Source organism: Medicago sativa, chromosome 6 (assembly GCF_051527215.1).
Source record: "Medicago sativa cultivar Bolivia chromosome 6, Bolivia_mono, whole genome shotgun sequence".
Classification (NCBI taxonomy): domain Eukaryota; kingdom Viridiplantae; phylum Streptophyta; class Magnoliopsida; order Fabales; family Fabaceae; genus Medicago; species Medicago sativa.
This window is the reverse complement of record NC_140754.1, coordinates 78,825,655-78,841,492: the sequence shown is the minus strand read 5'-3', so window position 1 is coordinate 78,841,492 and position 15,838 is coordinate 78,825,655. Positions and strand designations below refer to the sequence as shown.

Below are 15,838 nucleotides of genomic sequence, written 5' to 3'. Positions count from 1 at the left end.
TAATCATTGCATTTCTTAATATGTGTGTAAACATCTAAAACGACACTCATTTTGAAACGGAGGGAGTATTTGTTTATAATAGAAAAAATGGGTGTTTTGGTAAATAACTAGTAGGTGCAGCTTGTTAACTTGCACCTTAGTGTTTTTAGGTGGGTGCAAGTTAACAGCCCTATATATATATATATATATATATATATATATATATATATATATATATATATATATATATATATATATATATATATATATTAACGCAATTTCTCATGAGCTCTTCTCTCAAACTTCATGCTCTTCTCTCAAAGAATTTCAAGAGATATTCTCTTTATCTTCTCCTCTAGCGCTGACGGCCATCTTCTCATCCACCATCAGCCGAGCCGTCGTTGTCTCTGTTCCACCTTCCTCTAGTTTCCAATCGCAGATATTCTTCTTCTACTTTTTTTATCTTCTTCTCATTCGCAATCGTGTTCACTAGAGGAATGTTTTCGGAATCTCTAATTTTAGATTTTATTTATGCTTTTATTTTTGGAATCGCATAAGGTTCTCTATTTTGGAGGTTTTAATGCTTTTATTTATGCAACTAGGAAGTTAAAGTGAAGTTGTTGAAGCTTGGAATGCATAAGTCTTTTATACATTTTTTTTACGTTGATTAGTTGAAAATTTGAATGTACTGCAAGAATTTGTATCAATTATGTAAGAGTTATGATTTTTTTTTTTTATGAATTTATGAAACTTGCATGATTATGTAATTTATACTGTTTATGAAATTTGAATGGATTATATATGAATTATGAAATTTGCATGGATGTTTTTTTTTTGTCTAAATTTGCATGGATGTTTAAAAATTGATGTTTTTAGGTAATTAAAAAAACAATTTTTTTTCAAAAAAATCATAGATATCCGCAAATTCTCGTGGATTATCCATATCACGAGTAACCTTCTAAAAATCCAAGAATTTCCCTGAGAAGGTTCACCTATTGTAACTCCAAAATAATTGATTTTGCAAGCTCTTCATTGATGGTTCAAATCATTGATTTAGTAAGCTAACTAAGGGCCAAAAGTAAATTGAGGTGATAACATTTAATGAAAAAATAAATATTGGAAAGTGTTAAAAAGTGCACCAGAGGCATTGGTTAAACATCAAAAAATAAGTTTTTATTAAAAAAAGTGGTGTAATTGTTACATAATCAAAAGTAACATATTATATTTACAATGCTTTGGGAACGCTGGTTAGCAAGACTAAAAAATAATTGATTAATAGAGCTAGAGGTTTAAAGATATCAATCTCATTTGTTACAAAACAAACTCCATGTGCGTGAGAAAGAAGAGAAGGAGAGAGAAATCAATGTGTCTGTCTGCTACTATCATAAACTTTCAAGATTTTTATGTTCTTGCATGCTTCTGCGAAATGTTTGTTAAGTTTTACATAAAAAGTTTTACAGGAACTTCAAGCATTCTTATTGAAGACTGATCTTAATTGCATTTTCCTTGCAGATGTCATCAACATGTTGAGATATTCATCCTGGCTTATATAAACAACTTAAAATTCGTATAAAAGTTGTTTGATTAAGTTGTTTACTCCAAACACATATACCAATTGTTTATGCCCTAAAGTTAAAATAAGAGAACAAGGATATACAAAACTAACCCCAGTCCATGTATTAAAAAGAGGACTATAGTACATAACATTTAGATCATAGTTCAGCTACATGTACCAAGTTGTTATCTTGTTTCTAGGAAAAAAGCTTATATTAAAAAAAAAAAAAAAAGGTAGATAAAAACACTGGGCCCTAATCAACAAAAAAAACTTTACATTTTTTTTAGAAGTTATATACGCCCTTTTGACATATATAACTCCAAATTTTCTAAATGTTTTAGAATTGCACTAAGTTAAACCTATTTATTATTTTTTTTTTTGCAATGGAAGGACATAAACCTCAGTCCATTCTCATCATAGTCTCAAAGCTAAGTCAAAGGACAGTCAGGTAAGGATGGATAGACCAATTCACACGACAGAGTTCGCTGTGAAAAAGTCGAAGTCATGGTGGTGGACATTGAGCTGTTTCAACCATGAGTCTGCAGCACTACATAGATCTGATATCTTTTCGTAATCATCTGGATCAGTGTTTAGCCAAAGATCACTCTGCATTTTGTAGGTGGCTAGCCCAAATGGAGGTAGAGAAATAGAGCCACTGCTCTTTTTCTTGCAATCCTCTCCTACAATATTTTCCCAGCCACTAGAACAATATTCATCTTTGTCCATGTCCATGAACATGTTCATGATGTCAATGTCCATGTTCATGTCCACGTCATCAAGCTCCATTGCACAATCTACATATACACATAAGAACTAACATGAAGCTTTGCATAAAAAATATGTGAACATAACAACATGAAAAAATATGGAGTATATATTGTCATTTTTAAGTAGTACTTATATAATTATTTAAAACTCACAATCTCATAATTTTTTTGCATGAAATTATATTAAATATCCATGAAGACTGCTAGCTACACATTATTGGACACTCATTTTGATATCGACTGAAATTTATGTGGATCTCACTAATTTTTGAGGGCTCCACTACCTATGTGGTGGGATCGTTGCCTAAATAACTACAGCTACATAAATTTCAACCAATAACATAGAAACTCAGAAAGAGAAGGAGAGTGTTAAAGAATATGTTGCTAACATTCTCTAAAGTTCATTGATGTCATAACACGTCGTTGCATATTCAAATAAAATCTTGATTAGTGTATTAAATTTAACTGTAGTTACTTCAAGGGTTGCGTTATATACTTTGACCATAAACAAAATAATTGAACAATGTTTAATTACATTGAACGACAAAGAACAAATTTAACAAACTTCATATTGACGTAAACATATTTTCGAATAATGACGAACACGAGTAAACGACAAACATGATACAATGAAACATGTTATAAATGTTGTGAGTGTATACTATTCTAATCATATCACCTCCTAAGTAACGGAAATACTACTAACGAAATGACAATATTAAATGGAATAACAAAATACCTTGGAAAGATGATGACAATGTATGGTAAGTGAGGAAACATGCTTCCATGTCCTTGTCGTTTTTCCGACTAGGGATGGTATATATCGGGTACCTATTCATGAACAAAGAACAACATATATGACATCTTTCAAACCTTGAAAACCAACATAAATCATACATTTTAGAGCAAGGGCATAAAATTATATTCACCATGAAACAGCCATCCAGCTTGCAGGGGAAAGATCAACACTCTTCAAGGTCATTAGTTCCGGATAGCTTTCAGCTAACTCTGGAATCTGAAACAAGAACAATTAAATTTGATGTATAGTGTAAATGCAATATACATCTAATTACTTTGCTACTTAAATGAGGTGGTGAAAAGCAAATACTACACAACGATATCGAGAATAAAAATGTTACCTTCTCCATAAGCGGAACTCTCATGTAAGGCGAAGTTATCTCAGTATAGTTTAAGTAAAGGTAGCCAAGCTTATCCTTTTTTTGACATGAGCCATCTTGGTCTGAGCTTGAGTCTTCAGAAATAGCATCCCAAGTTTTGCTTGAATTGTTACTTAATGATCTAGACATGTTGTCACTTCCGCTATCATCGCTCCACGAATCACTTTCACATTCAACTCCATCACTAATACTATCCTCCCTCCGATTCCTGTAAAAGAGAAACGCGGCTGGTAAGTTTTTGACAAATGTACCAAATTGCACCACATTGATAACAATCGATAACAGATAACTTTATCCGTGCATCACACGGATACTATACTAGTAAACATACAACCGTATTTACTACATACCGAAAATCCGCAACAGGCTTATTGGTGTAGATTTGGATAGCTGATAGATATGGAACATAATAATGTTCCACAGTATCACCATTCTCCAATATCACAGGTGTACCAACACCATATGCACTCCATTCAGAAAAACGGTCGAATAGATCTTTCAGAGTGAAGCATTCAATTGAGTCCTTACCAATGGTCTGCCATTGGCTATTTTGATCATCAAAGCAACTCTGCAAATGGAATAATGAAAACAAAGAAAATCAAGATAACAAATTAACAATTTAAGATATTTTCTGTATTCTAATAGAATAACAATTTTCTATCAAAACTCATAACAACCAATAAAGTTGCTAACCACTTAAAGCAATAACAACTAAGAAATTAATAATGTGCAACCATTAAAAACATGACTCGTGATAACTAAGAAGCAATGGTGCTAGCATCTAGTGTATGTAATAGCATTTTTGTGCTTTCATTTGCCCGTTTGACACAATTGTGGAGAGTGTGTAAGAGCCAGATGGACGATAAACTTATCCTATAAGTTTTAATATTAATCGACTAAACCATTGACTAATTCTCTAAAACAAAAAAGATCGATTAAGCTACGTTATGATGAGTTATTGGGCTGCTCCACTTTAAATTGTGTCAAACCATTGAATCAAAAGAAATATAAAAAAATAGAAAGTTGACGAGTTGGCGGGCTGGCCCACACCAACCGATTCCCGCCCCATTTTTTCAACGAGTTAAACGGGATGGACCAACTATTGAAGACAAGTTTGAAACTTCGGCGTATCCCACCAAAATTAGCAGGCTATACAAGCCATGCCTAGTTATAACATTGCAATGTGTAGATTATTTTTAGGAGAGTTGGAATACGTAACTAGCTTTTTTTTAACAATTCAAAATAAAATATATTAACCTCAAAAAGAATTCTACCTAGCACAAGAAATGAACGGATTAGAACTCAAGTGTACGAAAAGTTAGTCACAAAACCACAACAATGAAACCAATAAAGCACACAAGCCAAGTGACAAAACTCAAATAAATTAACATATTCACACAAGCAATGTGCAACTAACTTAAAACCAGAAAATGGAAAATTCTATTGAAAGTATCTTACTCAATAATAGGTTTATCAAAAAGTAAAGTAAAATACAAAAACCAGTATGAAAATAATATTTTAAAACTAGTGCAATCGTACCAACAAATATAAAGAAATTATATGGCCAATTTATTATTCTTTTTAGGAATATATATATATATATATATATATATATATATATATATATATATATATATATATATATATATGATCAATTTTCTTGCCACACTACACGTGGGGCAATCTAGAGCCGCTAGGAGCACGTGTAAATATTATCAATTTTGAATATATTTTTAACAGTACCTAAATTTTTGGCCTTTGTTTTCTATCATATCTCAAAGTATCATAAGTTTTCAAATAAAATCACTCTAAGATAAGAAAATTGATTCTGGTCATAACAAAACAAAATTACCTACGGATTTTCTTCAAAGCAATAAATTAAGAAGACTTTTATGTGATTCTTTTATTGGGAACTGTATGTTTGACTAAATAAAAAAACTATGGAATTAAAATGAAAAAGGTCTCACTAACCTATTCCAGAATATTTTCACAAAGAAGGATAATTACGTGTTATGTTATCAAATTAAGGGCCCGTTTGTTACGGATTAAAATAAAAGTGATTTTGACATAAAATAATTTAGAGATTATATTTTAGAGATTTTATGAAAAATCAGAATCTATTTTGCGTTTGTTTACCGTAATAAAAATCACTTTTTTTAAACAAATAATCTAGTTTGTTTGGATACAACTATATAAAAGGGATTTTTTTGTTACAAAATTAGCTCAATCTTTTAAACAATATTTTCTCTCTCCTCTAAAAAAAATCTATTTTTTGAGAAGCTGCTCTTAACAGCTTCTCATTTGAAGCTGTTTTTAGATTTTTTTTAGATTCTGATTTTTTTAAAAAGCTGTAACAAACGGATGCAAAACTCTTAAAAGTGATTATTTTTTTAAAATAAGTGATTTTTTTCTTAAAAAAGCTATAACAAACGGGCTCTAAGTCGTACAAGTTAGTGCAAGCAAAGTCTTTCAAGAAAAAAATTAGTGCAAGCAAAGTGTAATTTCTTGAAATTTGGTTGGTCGGTATTAATTTTATATTTTCCTAAAAAAATATTAAGAGGTAAAAGTCAACGGTAATGTCTCCAAAAAACAGATAATAAAAATGAATTATATTTCAATTTGATATTTTATTCATTAAATATATTATTTGACATTAATATTCTTAAACTATTAAATGAATTATATATTTTTTGAACAATAAAAAATGGAAAATATTATTTTATTAGCTATATAAAAAAGTGTATATATATATATATATATATATATATATATATATATATATATATATATATATATATATATATATGAGACTCTTGTTTAATGATAAATATGACTGGAAAATTAGTAGTTATCCGAAATCACAATTAAATAATGAAAATGGGATATAACTTCCCAAAAATATGATTTTCTTTTACTCAAAAATACCAACTACAACTCTAATACCATTCAAAACATAAATAAAAAATGAATTTTCTTGTTCAAACCTTAGCATATGAGATCTTATAATAAAATTCTTGAAAGGGTATAATTTTTAATGAAATTTGACTTTTCAAAAAATTGTTTCTTTCAAAAAAAATTGTTGAAAAACTAAATTAGCAAATAGAAATTAGCACCGAGAAGAATCGAACACCTTAAAAAGAAACACACTTCATAAGTGTGAGTTCTTTGATTAAGTGGTCCATTGTGGATTAGCAAATAGAAATTAGCACCGAGAAGAATCGAACACCTTGAAAAGAAAACACACTTCATAAGTGTGAGTTCTATGATTAAGTGGTCCATTGTGGATTGATGCTTTAAATTATCAAAAATTACAATGGCAAACACGGTAAAAATTATCAAGTGATGTCACTTGGATTCGTCTGATAATGTTGGTATGAGACATTGGAGTGTGTTCGATTCAATGTTTCATGTTCAATTCTTCTTGATGTCAATTTTGATGGACTAATTTGACTTCTTCAAAAAAGTAATTATAAATAATAAATAAAAACTCATGATATTTCTCATAATTAAGACTAAGACGGTGATTTGATTGATGTCGATTCAATACAAACTATATATTTATTTTCCACTGTTTTAATCCAACTTTCCATTGTTTTAATCCAACCTATATCAAATAAATTATTATTTCAATCATAAAAATGAGGCAAACTATTAAAATCTATTATCAGAAGATGACAATCGTAGTTGATTTTTAAATATTTTTTATGTACTAGTTAATGGTGGATACGTGGTCCATTCTAGATTATTTTATATTCAAAACCACTATAAACATCTCAATATTTGAATTGAAAAGTTTAATAGTATAAAAAAAAATACTTCATCTCAAAAAAATACTTTATTTAAAAAGTAAAGCGTTTAATTTATTAAAAAAATTAACTAGTCAAACGGTGCATAATTTAAATCTAATAAACATAAGTGCTGTTAAGAAAAATGAAACATAACAAATGAAACATATCTTTTTTCCAGTAGATCAAAACAAGTATTCTTAACTTTCGTTATTGTTTCAACTTTTAAAAAAAGTTGGTGTTTTGAATTAATGTATTAAGTTCAAAAACTCTTTTTTAGTTCATTAATGTTCGTAACAGGCACACCTTTAAGAAACGATTAAAAACAACAAGAAACTAGAGACTGATAATAACAATAGAACAGCCTTAATTTGTAAAACAAAATAATAACAATAACAATAGAACAGAATAATATTGGTAGTATAATAAAATTATACCCTTAAAGTCCACAAATCCTAATTCAACCGGTAAAAATGTTAAAATTGTTAAGCTGGATGTCATGATTGAGGTTCGAACCACGACATCTTTACTTATGTGTATGAATTTACAATAGTTTTGTCATTTCGTCTATCTACCAAAAAATAGTATACCCCTAAAAAATACAAAAATGTCCTTGTACCTAATGAAAGTACAAAAATGTCCCTTTTATGTGTGAGTTAAAAAAATAATATTAAACAAACACAATCAAACAAACACACATCGTCCCATGAATTGACAAAACAAAGAGGAAGAATGAAAACATTGTCACCTTGAGCATTCAAACACAGATCGAACAAATAAAAAGACTGAAAAAATAAATTGGATAATAAATAAATAAATAAAATAATTAAACATAAAAATACCTGAGGTAGAGGCTGTGAAGGAATAATAGGAGTGACACATTGAAGAAATCGTTGCAGATTAGATTGAGAATCTCCAAAACAACTCCAAGATGAAGAAGACATTGCTATTGATCAATGATTTTCCCAAGAAAATGAAAGAAAATCTTCTCAAAAACCCGACAAACCCAAGAGAAATTCAAGTTATGGATGAATGAAAGAATAGGGTTTCAACACTTTTATTAAGATCAATGATATTTGATCTTAATTTTTAGATGTGGATAAGAAGCTCTCAACTCTCTCACTCATAATGTTGAAGAAATGCAGAAACTATGTTTTATATATGCGATGGATGTGATGATAAAAATAAAAATGAATAATAAAGGACTTTGTTTGTTTTTGTGTTTGGGTTTGGTATATTTATGGATTTTATTTATCCTTAGCTCATCTTTCATTAAAAAAAGACAAAAGAAAATAATATTTTTTACACATTTGACTAGGGTTGATTAAATGGAGAAACTTTTTCCCACTTTCCTTCTAGGAGAAGATTTTTTATTATACCACCATAAATAAAAATAAGGGATAATATATTTTTTTTGGATAATTTATCTTTAATTAATTAAAAAAATATGAAAATAATAAGTGAGTCAATGGTAATAATAATATTGAAAAAGGGAACAGTTTTTTCCACATGGTTTTTATATGAAAGAGAAAAAGTGCACCCATAGAATAAATTTCTTTCCTGGGTTTTGATTTGAATACTTGAATGAATAAATATATCAAAGATGGAAGATTTTTTTGAAGACCTAGAAAGAAGAATGAAGAAAGAGAAAAAACATTGGGAGAGAAAAATGTTTGTAACTCTTTTTGTTGTATGTTTTTTATTTTGAGAGGTTTTGTTATAGGTTTTGTGTTTGGAAGAGAGAGATTTTGTAAACAGCTATTACTTATTTATTAATTAATTAATTATTATTGTGGGAATTAAATGGAACGGATTTTGGGGTATTGTTTCTTTGTCTCAGGTGACATAAGATAGATGTGGTGGCGAGGGAGACAGATTTCGTTTCGCCGCGTGTTGAGGGTGAAGTGGTATCAGTAGTTGTTTTGTTTTATGTTGGAGTATCGTTTTGAGATTTTGGTCTTTTCTCTTTTCATTGTTTTTCAATGACAATAAGGGACATACAAACAAACATAGACGAGCTTCAAACAATTAAGCAAAGGGGTAAATGAGTTTATTTTTTTTAGAAGTTAAACAAAATATATTAAAAAACAAAACTCATCTAGCACAAGGTATACTAAAGGATCCAAAAATTATAAAAATACGACATGTTATCACAAAAGTAGTCAAGAAAAATAAAAATAAAATTACGTTACAACATGAACATATAATAAAGAATTTGGAAAACAGACGTGGAAGCTTCTTACACACCCTGATTCCTTGATCACTAGATTATTTAAGGCTAGATACTTTCCTTCTAGTGACTACTTTGCATCAAGTATAGGCCACAAACCGAGTTTTGTCTGGAGGAGTCTTTGGAGCGTTAAGGCGGTTGTCGAAAATGGCTTCCACTGGAGCATTGGGTCCGGAACTAACATATCAGTTTGGAACTCATCTTGGATTCGGGGAAATTACTCTATCCCACAGCCTGCTGACATGAACTTAGCCATGGCTTCGCTTAAGGTGTCTGATTTGTTCATCCCACACATGAAGCAATGGCATACAGAAAATATTTTCATGTTATTTGACAGCAGTTCTGCTTATCAAATATGCAGAACACCACTTTATGCCTCAGTACAGCAGGACACACCCATGTGGAAATTGGAAAAGAATGGAGTTTACTCGGTCCGCAGTGCGTATAGAAGCATCATGGAAAACAATCTGTCCATCCAACAACACAAAATTGACGGCAATTGGAATCAATTATGGCGCAGTAAAATTCCACCTCGAATCAAGAATTTTCTATGGCGTGTTACTCGGGGCTGTCTTCCAACAAGGCTTCGACTACATACTCGAGGTGTAGCTTGTCCTTTGCAGTGTCTGTTCTGTAGCGAAGATGAAGACAGTGTGCACGCGCTATTCACATGTCCTAAAACCGCGCAATGCTGGCAGCAGATGGGGCTATGGAATGAAGTTTCGCATGTTATTTCAAGTCTCGGCAATATCTCCACCACCATCTTCGAAATTCTACAGCAGCTGCAACCTACCCATCATCCAATTTTTAGCACATTAATGTGGAGCATATGGAAAAACAGAAACAACAAAGTGTGGAATGACTCTTCAGACACGTGTCAGGGTATTTGTGACAGAGCCACAACTTTGTTACAGAACTGGAGGAACGCTCAAGAAATCAAGCAACAAAGTGGTACACGCAGCACTCCTAGTCATGTTGCATCCTGGACAAAACCATCTCCGGGAAGATACAAGTGTAATGTTGATGCTTCTTTCTCTGAAACTCTAGACATTGTGGGCATAGGTATGTGTATCAGAGACGCAGAAGGAGCCTTTGTGCTGGCTCGAACAGAATGGTTTTCACCTATCACTGATGTAGATATTGGGGAGGCTATTGGACTATTAAAAGCTATGGAATGGGTAAGGGACCTCCATCTTTGGAACATGGATTTCGAAGTCGACTCAAAGACGGTTGTGGATAATATTTACGGGAAGCAAAATGGTGTATCAGATTTTAGTGCTATTATCACGCATTGTGTACACCTTCTCTGCACGGACCTTATGAACTCTCATGTTAAGTTCATTAGGAGACAAGCGAACAAAGTTGCTCATAGTTTAGCTCAGGCGGCTTTGTCAGAAGCTAGTTTCCGCATTTATTCTCATATTCCAACATGTATTGAATCTATTATTATCAATGAAATGCATTAACCTTGTTTCTCTCAAAAAAATATAATAAAGAATTTAACCTCCAAACCGAATACTCAAAATAAAAAATAGCATAATAAAATTTAGGGAAATGTTAACGAGTGTCCGGGGCACTCTTTAAGCACTTTTAATAGCAAGTTTTTACGAAAGTCTGTGTAATCAGTGCATTGCAATTTGTAACATTTGACTTTTTTGATGAATAATTTCTAAATCTGGGATCCTTAAAGAGTGCCCCGGGGGCACTCGTTAACAAGACCCTAAAATTTAAACCATCAAAATGCTTGGAGTTTAATCTTTTCCAATAAAGATACTAGCTGTTCTTATTTATTGTGAAAATGTCTCATATTGCGGTCCTTCCAAACAGTAAAAAGAGCTGAAATTCAAATAATATTAAAAGTCAAACGAGACTTGTTGGAAAAACCTCCAAGACCTCCAAACTGAAGAAAATGATCAAATAAGGAACCTTGAAGAGACATTGAGATGACTAACCATCCCGATATTAAAAGCCAAAGTTGAGCATAAAAAGCACAAGAAAAGAACAAATGATCCAGATCCTCAACCAATCCGCAAGCGGCCAAACAAAAAGATTCGGTATAATCTAAGATATTTCTCCTAAACAAATCTTAGTTGCTAATCTATTCTTGAACAACGCCAAATAAAAATATTGACCTTAAGTGGAATATGTTTAAGCCATAAAATATGATTGCAAGTGTCATCAATTGCCACATCCGAACTAGTCAAGTGATTACAAACACTTTTGACCATGTGCCTGTGGGAAGAATGAAGCTTCCAAATCCAACTGTCAGACACGCCAACCTGCAAAACCACAAAAGAAAGCTGCTCCACAAAATCCCTCACCAACCCCTCCTCCCATGCAAACAGTCTCCTTCTCCACTTCCACGCCTCACTATTAACTTCCCAACCCAAAGAGAACATTTCTGCGATAGTGGCACATTTATTAACAGCAAGATCAAACAATCTAGCAAATTTGACATCTAAAGAAACACCATTTAACCAAGGATCCTTCCAAAACAACGAAGAAACCCCATCCCCCACCTGTCTAGAAATATTATCCAACAACCATCGATCATCTAACAAACCGTCCCCCTTCTAATATAGTTCACGTTTTGCCACCACACAGAACCCCATCCTCTACCAACACATAATTGTCCCCCCTCCTCACCATACTTCGCACACAACACTATACCACAAGCTTCCCCTTTCCTCCAACATCTTCCACACCCATTAACCAAGAACAGAAAAATTAAACTCCTTCAGCCTTCTGACCCCCAAACCTCCATTCTCCCTATGTAAACATAAAGTATCCCATTTTACCCAAGACAATTTCCTAACATTCTCACCCCCCCCCCCCCCCAAAAAAAATAGAGTCAAGGGTCGAAATGATCGCTGAGGGAGCTTTAAAGAAGGAAAGAAAATAAACTAGAATGGAGGACAATACAGACTTAAGGAGAATCAGTCGAGCCCCCAGCGAAAGATTTTTGTTTTTTCAACCATACAGTCTACTTCTAATACGCTCAACCAAAGGGTTCCAAAACTGAAGCTTTCTCGGATCACCGCAAATAGGCAGCCCTAAGTACACAAAAGGTAAGCAACCATGCTTACAATTGCCGCCTCATGAAACCAAGAATCCGCCATAAGTGGTAAATGAGTTTTAATACGGATGAATCGTTGGGAATAACCCGAGTTTGAATCTGGGTGAAACAATTATTGAACAGGGCTATCATTACCTCACGGCTATGACTTCGACTTACTAGGGTCCATTTTCCTTGGAAACAGGAGGGTTAACGCAAAAGAAAAAAAGTGCAATGAAAAAGGAAAGATAAAACCATGAACCGAAAGTTAAAAAATATATATACGTAAATCAATCTAAAGTACAAAAGTGCAATGAAAAAGGAAAGATAAAAGATCAAATCGTTATCTAAAATTAAGTTAAAAGATCATGGATTATTTCCTAGAAACTATGATTTGTATTTACTTAGATAGGCCAGTCTGGTAGACATAAAAGATTTTTTCTAAGACATGTAGTCTGACTTTTTTTTAGCTAAATAGACTTGTAAAAAAAACCTCAATCTTCTCTGTTTAGCAAAAAAGTCTGGTCTGGTCTAACGTAGGCTAATCCATAGGTCCTTTCTAGGTCATCATGTCATATTCCCATCCATACGGTTACAACTACGAAGTTTAAAGTTCAAATTCAAATAAAGATGTCACAACTAAGAGCATTTCAAATGGGTATAATTTAAGTAACTTGTTTTGGATAGCTTATCTCTCATACAACGGGTTCCATTGTGCCAAATCACAATATTGGCCATTATTTTTTCCTTCTTATGAGTTTCTCGCGCGCCTTATTCGGATTCTAAAATTTGAAATATTTCAATGTTTTTGGAGGTTTTATGGGGTGTTTATGTTGTTCGGATTCTATAATCCAAGCTGTAGAGGACGTGCGAGAAACTCATAGAGTGGGAAAAATAATGACCCATAATATTTTTACTCCAATATAGAGGTGTCAATACGGGTACCGTGCCCATTTGGGCCCACCCTAATGCGCTTCAGACTTTCTCGAGTTAGGCCAAAAAGCTCTGTTCAAATATAGTCTCCAAAGTTATTATTGTAGCCCTACCGTAACCGGGTTCCAGGCTAAATGAGCCAACTCTTAAGTTAGATAACCGGATAGAACATGCAATTTTCAACTTTTCAATATTGAGTGTTTTATTAGTTAAAAAACTCTCTTCGTCCTAAATTATAAGCAAAAATTAATCAACAAAAGTTTATTTATTTGGTTCAAAATTTATAATAAATACATCAATTTATGCTAACCCATTTTTACTTATATTTTGAGACGGAGGGAGTATATATATATATATATATATATATATGAGACTCTTGTTTAATGATAAATATGACTGGAAAATTAGTAGTTATCCGAAATCACATTAGTGTTTGAGTTTTATTGTCGGGTTTTTTTAGAAAGCTTAGCAAGGAAACTAAAAAAGGATATGCACTCAGTGTTTATATTTTTGTTATATCACTTTTTTCACACGTTGTTATAAAAAACTTGTTTAAGTATTTCAATAAATAGAGTCAAATGCATTTTTTCTTTATGATTTACTCATTTTGTTTTAAAATGATTCACACAAATTAAGAAATGTAATAATGATGTCAAAAGACATGATAATTTGCCTAAATTAATCTCATTTATTAGTGGTGTAATGTTTTGGAAGCAGTGTACACTCAATTAATTAAAGTGTATAAATAAAAGTAAAATAATAATTTTACATTGCAAAATGCAAATGACATTCATTTTGAAACAATTTTTTTTTGTTGCTAAAATGACACTCAATTTAAAATGGAGAGAATATTATGCATATCTTGCGCATCAAACGAGCCCTCTTTATTTATTATTTTTGTTATATCATTTTCACCTCATTTATTAAAATAATTTTGTTATTCTCTAATTAAAATTAATTTTTTTTTGAGTAAAATTAATTAAAATTAATTATTGCAAGTGATTGTACATCTAGTCATAATACGATTGCCTCCCTATCCATAATATTGAAATTCTTATCGTGATTGGGAGCTCCGTATCTTGCACTTCTATCTATCTGCATAGAGGCTAACTCTTTTATCAATCTTTTAACTAATATAATATGAGAAAATGATAGGTTGATACCCTTTTTCATGTACCACTCATGTACATTTCCATGCGGCAGAGGTATTTTAGTCATTTTACATCACATCATCACCCTTTTTTTGATGAGTTTCACCATAATATGGGACATAACGATTCATTTGTTTGGTCTATTTTTCAAGACTTCGTGTATATTAAATAGCCAATTTGAACCATTAACCCTAAACTTTAATTTAATTATTTCAATTCACATGACTTAATTTGCGTAAGTGCTTAGTTTATATATATAATCAAGATCTCGTAGTATAACTCAAGTTCTTCTAAAAGTGGAAAAAATTTTAGCAGGATGTTTGGTTCATTTTGAAGTAGATATAATAGTCACAAGAAATTAGGGTTTGAATTGTGACCCTTTCTAAATTTTAATCATGTATTTAAAAGATTACTTCTCAAGTTGAAACTTGGAAGAGCAAAGTTAAAACATACTTCAGTAGGGATGGCAATTGGACCCAGGCCCGATGGGCACCCGCAAAAAATACCCGCAATGGGTAGGGTAAAACCCCGCTTTCATGGGTATGGGTTTGGGTCCGGGTAATTACCCGCAAATTTAAGTGGGTATGGGTGCGGGTAAGGGCACTATACTACCCAGCTCCGCAACCCGCATATACATATACCTAATTTATTTTTGGTGCATATTTAGCTATTTACGTTTATACCTAAAAACTAATACAATAATTGTTTCATCCTTCCCTTCATACCTTAAATCAATTAGATGTTTATTTTAGTATGCACTTTTTATATTTATTTTGAATGTTTTTACTTTCATTTTCTAGGGATATTTTGGATGTTTTTTATTCAGCTAAATATTATGATTCGTACTATTTTATGAGTTGATGATTTAAAAAATTTGGGACTATAGTTTTATTTTCAATTGTGATATATTTTATTGTCTTTTCATAGTTTAAGTTCGGGTAATGGGTGCGGGTATGGGTACTTAGGTGTCCATAGGGTATGGGGAAGGGCACTAAAGTTGTTGCCCACGCGGGTACGGAGATTTTTTTACAAACGCGGGTACGGGGAAGGGTACTATAGTACCCTACCCATTGGGTACCCATTGCCATCCCTACTTCAGAACGTTCTGAAGTGTTAGTATAAAACAGAATATCAAGTTAAATAATTTTGTGTGATATGAATACTGAAAGTAAAGAGTAAAAGGATAGAAGAACGAAACACATAGA

General features: G+C 32.0%; 1 protein-coding gene across 1 annotated transcript; it reads right to left on the bottom strand.

Moving 5' to 3' along the window:
• Positions 1–1,633: 1,633 nt before the first annotated feature.
• LOC146917096 (uncharacterized) lies at positions 1,634–8,489 on the bottom strand. The gene is made up of 6 exons (XM_085718899.1): positions 8,107–8,489; positions 3,830–4,047; positions 3,441–3,687; positions 3,231–3,316; positions 3,041–3,132; positions 1,634–2,328 (listed from the first exon to the last, which is right to left on the bottom strand). Exons 1-6 carry the CDS (start codon positions 8,206–8,208, stop codon positions 2,003–2,005), a joined length of 1,071 nt encoding a protein of 356 aa, XP_085575025.1. The 5' UTR covers positions 8,209–8,489; the 3' UTR covers positions 1,634–2,002.
• Between the last annotated feature and the right edge of the window lie 7,349 nt (positions 8,490–15,838).